The 11,291-nt window shown below is 34.2% G+C and overlaps 1 protein-coding gene across 1 annotated transcript; it reads right to left on the bottom strand.

The window, feature by feature from the left end:
- Positions 1-6,551: 6,551 nt before the first annotated feature.
- On the bottom strand, positions 6,552-11,291 carry LOC108224509 (chloroplast protein FOR GROWTH AND FERTILITY 1). The gene is made up of 2 exons (XM_017399152.2): positions 10,840-11,291; positions 6,552-7,504 (listed from the first exon to the last, which is right to left on the bottom strand). Exons 1-2 carry the CDS (start codon positions 11,113-11,115, stop codon positions 6,674-6,676), a joined length of 1,107 nt encoding a protein of 368 aa, XP_017254641.1. The 5' UTR covers positions 11,116-11,291; the 3' UTR covers positions 6,552-6,673.

The raw sequence follows: 11,291 nt of genomic DNA, 5'->3' as shown, positions 1-11,291 counted from the left end.
ATAATACTGTAGGGCTATCTCAGATTCCTGATAATCCGCATGATTCTCGAATATGTTGAATGACAGACCTTAGCCAAATACATTCTCTACTTGCTTCGTGAATTGCTAGTGACTCAGCATGGTTGGATGAAGTTGCAGCCATAATCTGTTTTGTAAATTTCCACGAGATAGCGGTACCACAATATGTAAATAGGTAACCTGTTTGTGATCGTCAAAAGTGAGGATCTGACATGTATCCGGCATCTGTATATCCAACTAATTGCGATCTTGAATTGTTTGGGAAGAAGAGACCAAGATCGATTGTCCCACGTAGATATCTAAATATATGTTTGATCCCATCCCAGTGCCTTTTAGTTGGGTCAGAACTAAATCTCACCAACAGGTTCATAACAAACGCAATATCAGGTCGTGTGTTGTTTGCAAGATACATGAGAGCGCCAATTGCACTAAGATACGGAACCTCGGGTCCAAGAGCTTCCTCATCTTGTTTTCTTGGACGGAAGGGATCCTTTTCAACCTCGAGTGATCGGACAACCATTGGTGTGGTTAGTGGATGAGCTTTGTCCATGTAGAACCGATCAAGAATCTTTTCAGTATAGTTTGATTGATGAACAAATATTTCTGAAGATAAGTGATCCACCTGTATACCTAAACAAAATCTTTTCTTTCCAAGATCTTTCATTTCAAACTCATTTGTCAAATAGTTAGCAGCATTAGTAATATCTTTAGTAGTACCGATAATATTCAAATCATCCACATATACATCAACAATAACAAAACCAGTTGATGATCGTTTAATGAAAATGCAAGGACAAACTTGATTATTAACATATTCATCATTCAATAAGTATTCACTAAGCCTGTTGTACCATATACGACCAGATTGTTTCAAACCATACAATGATCGTTGTAATTTAACAGAATATAAATGTCGAGGCTTAGTGTCCTCTGTATTTAATCCTTCAGGGATTTTCCTATAAATATCACTATCAAGTGATCCACATAGGTATGTTGTCACGACGTCCATCAAACGTGTTTCTAGTTTTTCCAAACAAGCCATACCCATTAGAAAACGAAACGTAACTCCATCCATTACAAGAGAGTATGTTCCTTGGTAATAAAAACCAGGTCTTTGAGAGAATCCCTGGGCTACAAGCCGGGCATTATAACTCACGATTTCATTTCTCTCATTTCGTTTTCGTACAAATACTCATCTATTCCCGACAGGGACTACACCGGTTGGTGTTTGGACTGCAGGTCTAAATATATTTTTTCTGCGCAATGATTGCAATTCTTCTTGAATTGCATCCATTTTGGTCAATCATCTCTTTGTCAAATTCTTCCACACTTTGTGGTTCAGGATCAGAGTTCATAATAATATCAAATGCCACGGAAAAAGCATACACATCATCGATTTCAGTACTCTCACGATCCATTAATTTCCCTTTATGTACATAACCCATTGATATCTCATAATTCTCAGGTACCTTTGATCCTATGGACTCATTTGCCCCTTCTTGGGTTTTGTTACCTTATAATTTCATCTTCATGAGGTTTTGTTACAAGCACTTCACGCTTGAACCTCTTCATGAGGCAATACCACTTCTGGGGTATTTTCTGACACTTTTGCCACTTTTGGGGCAATTCCAATCAATTTCCGTTTTCGTGGTACAATATCTTTTGCACCAATAGGTCTACCACGCTTTTGGCATGGCTTTGAATCACCAATCAATTCCTATGAAATTGATTTATTGTCAGGGATTTCAATCCTGGCCAGAGCATTAACAGTAGGTATATATGACTTTATAATATTTTTAGAATCATTAAAATCATCTAGCATTCGATTAGAAATCTTTTTCATATGTATAATTCTTTGAACCTCAGATTCACATTGTTTATTACATGGATCCATCTCATTTAATCCTGAGGCATTCCATGATATTTCTGAATTTAATTTATGCAAAATTTTTATCTCACCCTAATGTTAGGAACATAGATTCATCAAAATAACAATCAGCATACCGAGCAGTTAAAAAATCACTAGTTAATGATTCCAGGTACCTTATAATAGATGGAGAATCAAAACCAGCATATATACCAATTCTTCTTTGAGATGGTGATATAGGAACATACACAGCACAACCAAACACCTTTAAATGAGAGATATTAGGTACTTGACCAAGAACCAATTCTTGAGGGGATTGTTTGTGGTAAGCAGAAGATCCTATTCTACTTATATTTGCAGAATGAAGTATTGCATGACCCCAAACAGATATAGGTAACTTTGCTCTTAGGAGTAAGGGTCAGGCAATAAGTTGAAGCCTTTTAATTAAGAATTCTGCTAAGCCATTTTGTGTATGTACGTGAGCTACCGAGTGTTCGACTAAGGTTCCTAATGACATACAATAATCATTAAAAGTTGCAGATGTAAATTCAGCAGCATTATCTAGTCGGATTGATTTAATGGGATGATCAGGAAATTGAGCTCGTAGTTTAATGATTTGTGCAAGTAATTTGGCAAAGGCTGTGTTTCGGGTTGTAAGTAGACATACATAAGACCATCTAGTTGACGCATCAAGTAAAACCATAAAGTACCTAAATGGGCCTGAAGATGGATGAATAGGACCACAAATGTCACCTTGAATTCTTTCTAAGAATTTCGGTGACTCGGTTTGAAGCTTAACTTGGATGGTCGGACAATCAGTTTGCCGAAGGAACATGCTGAACAATGAAGTTCATCTTGGGGTATTATCTTTTGTTTTTTAAGAGGATGTCCTACAGAATTTTCAATGATACGACGCATCATAGATACTCCTGGATGACCGAGTCTTTCGTGCCAAAGGGAAAGTAGTTTTGGGTCTATGACTTTTGGGATGTTGACACTATGAGATTCAATAACTCGTATACTCGTAACATATAATCCTGAAGAAATCGAATGGAATTTTTCTAAGACTTTTTTATTGTCAACGGTGTTTGAGGTGATGAGAAGGTATTTTTTTTCATTCCCATTAGTAGTTTCAACGTGAAACCCATTAAGACGAATATCTTTAAAACTCGGTAGGTTTTCAGTTGACTTGCTAGAGTATAGAGCCTCTTGTATGTGTATGTGTGTCTTATTTGGCAGAATAAAATTCGCTTTCCCAAAACCTTCTATTATATTAAATGTACCCGATACCGTCCAGACATGTGAGTTGGTTTTAGTCAACTGTGAAAAGTATTTCTGACTCTGTAAAATAGTGTGTGTGGTTGCGCAGTCAACAATGCATATATCTTCCATCTCTATACATATATAAACGAAAAAACGTCTTTATTAAAAACACACCGAGTACATAGAACAACAACATGAAACAAGTACATAAAACTAGTACATAATGAAAACACATAAAACACAAAGGAAATAAGTTAAATAAGACAATACATATGAAGTCTAGTCGTCTAAACCATAATAAAGATTAGCACCAGTGTCTATTTCATTTGAGGCCTTATTGACTGGTTCATTAACTAGATTATAATTAGCAAAGTTTGTTTCCACTCTCTTTCTAGTGTTGCTTTTGAATGACTCGTAGAGATCAACAAGATGTTTGGGTGTGCGACAAGTATATTGTCATTGTCTCTTAGTTCCGCACCTATGACATATGTCTCGTTTCTCTCCTTCTTGGGATACCTTTCCTTTGTTTGGCACTTCACGTTGGCACTAATTGTAATCACGTTGCCACTTCTGGTGGCCAGAGTTGTAACCATCACGTTGCCACTTCAGGTGGCCAGAATGATATTGATTGCGATACCGACCACCGAAATTTCCACGTCCACGGTTTCGTCCATAACCTCGTCCTCCTCTATGCCCTTTCCCACGTTCATTCTTCAGGAATGATGTGTTATGTACTTTAGGTAACTGGGCAGAGCCTGTGGGACGTATCTGATGGTTTTTCAATAGCAACTCATTATTCTTTCCAGCCACAAGAAAGAGAGATATTAGCTCACCATATTTTCGAAAATTCCGCTCCATATATTGTTGAGCTAGGATCATAGTTTTGGGGTGGTTGAGAGGGTCTTTTCAATCATTTCAGCATCGGTAATATTTTCACCACGTATAATTAATTTTGAGCTTATCTTGAAAAGAGCTGAATTATATTCAGTTACATATTTGAAATCCTGTAACCTCAAATTAATCCAGTCATATCGTGCGGATGACAAGTGAACAAGTTTCTGAAGATCAAATCTATCCTTGATATTCCAAAGGGTGAGTGGATTTTTGATAATGAGGTCTTCCGATTTTAGGTCTTCATAGATGTGATGCCTATAAAAGATAATTGCTTTTGCATTTTGTTCAACGGTTGGGATTTTTGCTGGGGCAATACGACATAATAAATAAGATTCGCCATTCTGAATTTAAAGTACGACATAATAATATAACATGTTGGTAAATAAAATAATTAATCATGTGTCACATAATAAAATTTATAATATAAAACAATAAATATTATAATCATGCAACATGAATCTTTAATTTAAACAACAATATAAACAAATTTAAAAATTATAATAATAACAAGGGTGTTGATAATAACATCTATAAAATAAAATAAATAAGTTAGAACGTACCTACTTCGTTGAAATAAAACACGAATAAAATCTTGTACACCTTTATAAAACTCGGATAGAGACTCTGCTGATAACGTATAATAAATTTTTTACTAAATATACTAAATAATATATATATATATATATATATATATATATATATATATATATATATATATATATATATATATATATATATATATATATATATATATATATATATATATATAGGGTAGCACTCCATAGCATACCCTCTTATATGGAGTTACGTAGCACACCATTATAAATATATACATAATATATATTCTATTTTATTTTTTATGAAATATAATTGCAAATTTTGATTATTAAACCGAAAACAAAGTTATACAATTTTTTTATTCCAAAGATCATCTAAAATTATGCAATATCTCAACATGATTCTATAACAGAATAATAATCATCCAGAATTATTCTGTTGTGGAATCAGTTTCGAAAATATATTTTTTTTAATCAAATTTTAAGTATTAAATTACTTAAAAGTAGATTTATTTTATAGTATTCTATATTAAAATCACGTTTTATATGTATTCTATAACAGAATTTATAATAAAATTGATGATTTATAGTGGCGCATTATGTAACTCCATATAAGGAGTCTCTCTCTAGAATGTTGGCCTATATATATATATATATATATATATATATATATATATATATATATATATATATATATAGAGAGAGAGAGAGAGAGTTGGGTTCAATGGAGACCAAAAACTTTGGAGTCCTTAAAGACTACAAGATCTACCGTTAAAATAATCTGGCAATTAATAGACATGATTAAATATTCTTTGTCCTGCATTTCTTGTCCTACAATTCTAATAATGTAATATTAATAATTTACACTATTCTTGTCCAGCATTTCTAGTAATGTATTATTAATATTCTTGTCCAGCATTTCTTGTTTTAGTTTTAATTCAAAACTATCTTTATAATTTACACTGTTTTTTGTCCTGCATTTCTAGTAATGTAATATTAATAATTTGTCTCGCATATTTGTGATATATGTATGTGTTATTTTGTCTTGCAACAAATTCAATTTGTTGCAGGATAATGACGATGAGTTCAGTGCCAATTATAGCAATGTCCAACTACATCTTTGTTTTGTATGCAATTATCATTTTTATTTGTTAGGATATCTGTGATTGAACACCAATATTATGGAATTATTATTTTATGTTAGGTGGGATTTAGAAGTACTGCTTGTTGTTCACTGATTTAGAAGTGATTTAGAAGTGCAGGACAAGACAGGGAGAGAAAACGATTCTGCAGTCCTTGGATGTGTAAGAAATGGAAGGTTGTGATTAAGTCTCCAAAACCTCCACAAAATGCAGTCTCCATAAAATTATATTTATAAACCACACAAACCGCACCGCACCGCACCGCAATTTTAATTTTGGGGTGCGGTTTACATGATTTTTATATTACGCGGTGCGATTCCGGTTTACGAATTTTCTCAAACCACATACGCGAGTTGGTTCGCGATTTTAAGAAAAACCCGCACCGCCCGCATCGCGAACACCCCTGCAAACTCATACACCATCGTTCCTGCAATTAGCATGAAGTCTTGCTCCTTGTCCATGGCACAGATCTGCTTTCAAGATTTTTCTTTAATTTAAAGCTCTTTTGTACTGTATCTCTTTCCCTTTCGTTAGTTGACACTGCCTGCAAAAGTTTAGTATATCCAACTGGTGTACATATAAACATTCATATGGTTACCATTATTGGTCTGCTATTAAATACAACCATACTGATGCCATTATCATACAGTAGTACAATGAGAACCCAGATAGAAATACATTAAAAGATAATCACCAATTTGTAAAATAACTTCAAAAGATCCAATTGTCTGCTCCTCGTATCTTACAACTTTAGAAATTGCTACTAAAGGCAAGTGAATCAAAATGAAATTTTTAATGACAGAAAAATAGTAAAGACAATAAATATGAAGATTTTCATACCAGAGAGGATGATAAAGAAGTAATAGGATGACTTCTACCTTTAAAAATCTTTCACTAATTACTGAAACATAGAGAAGGGTAAATGAGATAAATCAGTAGATACTAAACCCGAAAAACTGACTTATAATTATGCCTAATCCTAAAGCAATAGCTATAAGGGAAGAAGCCCAGGTCAGCTTTTCCGTTATTCTGGGGATCCTATCCTTAAGTGCTTCACTGCATGTTCCAATAAAAACTGTGTAACTTCCCATTGCAATTACAGTTCCAACCAGAAACATACCCAAGAACGCAGCACCAGCCAGGCGCGAAGGCAAAGCAAGTGCAGGCAAAACCATCAGAAGTGCATCAGGTTGCAACCCATGAACAATCCCAGTTGCAAAAGTTGCAAAACCTATCTTCTTCTTTTTACCTGCGGTGGGATCCTCTAAGGCTTCATAGGCACTAACATCACATTCCCCATTTTCAAGGGCCACACACGGGGTAGGGACTTCTGAAGCTTCCCTTATTCCCATTGCACCAATGACGAGAAGAGTCAAACCAACCACTCTAGTTCCCCAAGTACGAATAACTTCAATGTGCAGGCGGTCCTTCAGCAGAAGAAAGAGTAAACCGAAAATGACCTGTCCGGCATCATGACCACAGCCCCAAAGAGCCCCAACCGCAGCACTTTCCATCCGAGTGCGTCCGATGGAGAGTGGTGCCAAAGCAGCAAGGTGATCAGGTCCAGATAGGGTGTGTAAGCAACCAGCAAAAAGACCTGTCCAAGCACTAGTCAAAATCTCATTTTGGAAGAACCTAGTCCCCGCTGTAGCAACAGCTGGACCAGCAGTAGGAAACGAGGCAAATGCTGGTGACAGGAATAAGGGTTGGATCAATAGCAGCAAGGTAGCTGAGAATAGTATTACAGTCCGAGCCACAACTGCCTGATACATATATATATATATATGACAAAGTTAAACAAATATGATGATTTAACTCATGGATGCTTACATATAAATTAACTTGCAAATTATCATCTATATGAGCGATTTAATAATAACAAAGTTCCAGAAGAAGGAACAATGGAAAATGAGTTTCTAAAATTGAGTTTCTGCCATTGAGATTGTTAAAAATTATTGAGCAATTAGATACTATATGAGCTCTCAATGTAGAGGAGATACATATATAACACTAATATAAGTAAAGGGATCAGACAAGTCAATGTGCAGTATTTTTGCTGAAATTAATAATTTAGAGACAAGGACACAGGCAAATGTAGTGCAAGATTAACAAGAGATAACACCTAACATGCTTTGGCATCAAATTCATAGATTAAGGTACCATGATGGAACACAATTTTGTGCTGGACACTTGTAAATGCATTAAGCAACAACAACTGACCTTAAGCAGACAAAAGGAGACAAAGGGAACAACAGAGAGGCGCAAAATGAACTCTCTGCTTGTGAAATAGTTCCACAATCAGGCATGTAATATATATAAATTTATTGCGAACTAAATCTCCCTAGAATCAGACGAATTGTAAGGAGCCATAAATACAACAGTCGACCAGCTAAGTAAATTAAAAGTTGTTCCTGGTGTTCCTCCTCCTGCCTCTGAAACTGAAGCTATTACGGCAAGTTCATTATGTGTTATATCTTGTTTTATATATATAATTTTATATTATAAAACAAACTAAAATTCACCACAGGAAGAGCATGTTCAATGGTTGTTATAATAGATGTAACTATTGCTATAATTTAGCACCAAAAATTCTATATCTTATTCCAAATTTCACCAACACTCCAAGCACCCCACCAGTATTCAATTATAAGTTAATTTTTCTTAACTAATTTCAAATTCTGATGAGGTGGGCTGAGGTTTCAAATTTAGCTCCATCTATCTTTTGTTTTACTTTAGAACAAGACACTGAACACCACTGGAGTGTTAAATTTTTAGTTTATTATACAATATAGATATTAAACAAGATATAGCACGTCATTGGACTTGACCTAAGAGCATGTCCAATGTCAAAATAGATGGAGTTATTGATATAATTTAGAATTTGGTATCAAAAAGTGATTTTTGGTGCTAAAATAGAATCATGTCTCTAATGTTTGGTGCTATGTCTTATTCCAAATTTTAGCAACTGTCCAGGTACCCCACTTTTTTGAATAAAAAAATAGTTTTTTTGCGTAACTTTTTCACTTTTGATGAGGTGGAATGACATTTCAATTATAAATCCATTTATCTTTTATTCTAAATTAGGAACAAGGTATAGCATTGCACTATTTTAACACAAGATATAGAACACCATTGTAGTGATAAGTTTTACTTATTGTTCTATAATCTAGATATTGAACAAGATACCCACACCATTGGACTTAACCTAGAGTCTGTTTGTCCCGGTTTATAGCCGGGGCTGAAAAATATCTGTTTGTGTAATAAGTCAGAAGTCAGCTAAAAGTCAAAAATAGGCCAGAAGCTGACTTAAAGCCAGAAGTTAGTTTGAGGTACTTTTTTCAGTGACTTAATTTTTTTAAAACTTTTTTTTTGATAAAAATTACCCTAAGTCATAAGTTACCCATAAATCACTTTTATTTTTATCTTTATGTTTTTAATAACATTTAAGTCATTAATAAGTCAAATTTACCCAAACAAACATTACTCCCAACTTATCACATAAGCTACGTTAACTCATAAGTCACATTAAGTCATAAGTCATAAGCTCAACCAAACGAGTTCCTAATAGTGTGCTATAATAGCACAATGCTATAATTTGTGCTATATAGAACAATATATAAATGACACTATAATTGTCACCTCATTAAAAACTTAGAAAGGGGAATTGATATATAAGGTACTTAATATTTAGTTAAAATTGTATTCAAAAGTGCAGTGTGATTGGAAGTTGGCGAAATTTGAAACAAGATTAAGATTTAAAACAATGCATCCCATATTGGATACATGGTGCTATTTTGCCACCAAAAAATCCTTAGTTGCAGCAACTACTACATCTATTTTAGCACAACCTTTGGACATTGGACATGTTATAAATTAAAATGTGGGAACAAAATCATATTTGCTATTATTGAATCTGTTTTAACTTTTACGAATGACGACATCAATAGCATATATTAAGTGTCAAGTGTCAACATAAATTGAATCAGCCATATCAATATAAAAACTTATGCCGTGTTTGGTTGGGAAGAATGGAATGAAATGAGTAAAACTAAAAGAAAACATTCGAGGGAGAAGAATATTTTTTAAAAAATAGTGAGTGCAAAATATTTACAATGAAATATGAAAAGGATCTAGGTATAGGAGTGTGGCCTCTAGTTTAGGGTGTGGGAAATGACTGAAAATTTTGAACAATTGGCTATAATATAGTTCAAATTTCCTTTTATTCCTTCCAAATTCATTCACCCAACCAAACACAACATTAAAGATCAAAATCAATAGCAAAATATTTGCTATTATCGAATCTGTTTTATGATCAATAGCATATATTAGGTGTCAACATAAATTTATCCACTATATCAATATACAAACTTAAAGATCAAAACCAATAGAAAAAGTTGTTCCTCATTCTGATTTCACGATAATCTCACCATTTAGAACTATAATTGCTTGTTAGAATTAAAATCTTTCACCTCATTAAAAAGTGAAGAAAGGGAAATTGGATAAGGTACTTGAAAGTTAGTTAAAATTGAATTCAAAAGTGCGGTGTATTTTGAAGTTGGCGAAATTTGAAACACAATTAAGATTTAGAAGAATGCATTGGAGATTGGAGACATGGTGCTATTTTGGCACCAAAAATCACTTTTTGGTGCCGACTTACAACAATAGCTCTATCTATTTTAGCACAACCTTTGGGCATTGGGCATGTTATAAATTACAATGTGGGAAACAAAATCATATTTGCTATTATCGAATCTGTTTTACGACATCAATAGCCTATATTAAGTGTCAACATAAATTTAATTCAATATAACAAAATATACAAACTTAAAGATCAAAACCAATAGCAAAACTTGTTCCTCATTCACAATAATCTCACAATTTGGAATTATAATTGCTTGTTAGATCTTGTTCCTCATTCACGATAATCTTACAATTTGATATTATAATTGCTTGCTAAATTAACCTCCCTTCCGCCCTCCCACACAGAAACTCACACGCGGGCACATACGATGAGCAAATTCTGGTTACGGCAAACGCAACAAATCTGAAAAGATAAAGCATTACTAAACACACACACGAATCGAATAGTTATGATTACCTTTTTCTGCTGAAAGAACGTATGAGCAAGTTGGTGTATAGAATGAGGTTTCGGAGGCGACCCATGTGGCAAAACAGAGAGTTGATTCTGAGACTCTTGAAATGTGGAAGCCAAGGGAGAAAAAGGGCGATTGCAAGACACGGAGATATGGGTCTTGGAGTTGGGTTTTGATGATAAAATTGTGGTGGGTTTGAAAGAATGTAATCGAGGGAGAAAGGGTCGGTGGAGCTGCTTGGTTGAACTGGGGATAGGGTTTGTATGTATAAGCCTCTCCATGGATCCTGTTTTAGATGGAAGAAAATATGATTTGTAAGATTCAATTGAATCAATCCGTGTATGCCTGGTGTGTGTGCTATCAAGTTCAGAAGAGGATCAAGAAACCCAAACTCGGAGTCATTTTTATGTTTGCGGATAAGAAGAGTAAAGTGTACAGTACTTTCCCAAAAATGAAA

Source organism: Daucus carota, chromosome 6, assembly GCF_001625215.2.
Source record: "Daucus carota subsp. sativus chromosome 6, DH1 v3.0, whole genome shotgun sequence".
Classification (NCBI taxonomy): Eukaryota; Viridiplantae; Streptophyta; class Magnoliopsida; order Apiales; family Apiaceae; genus Daucus; species Daucus carota.
This window is presented reverse-complemented; position numbering and strand designations above follow the sequence as displayed.

Bases quoted from the DNA above. Each gene is read 5' to 3' on its own strand.
- LOC108224509 (XM_017399152.2), bottom strand. From the start codon at position 11,115: ATGGAGAGGCTTATACATACAAACCCTATCCCCAGTTCAACCAAGCAG. The intron at 7,505-10,839 runs GTAATCATAACT...TATATGTATCAG, and splicing joins CGTTCTTTCAGCAGAAAAAG to GCAGTTGTGGCTCGGACTGT.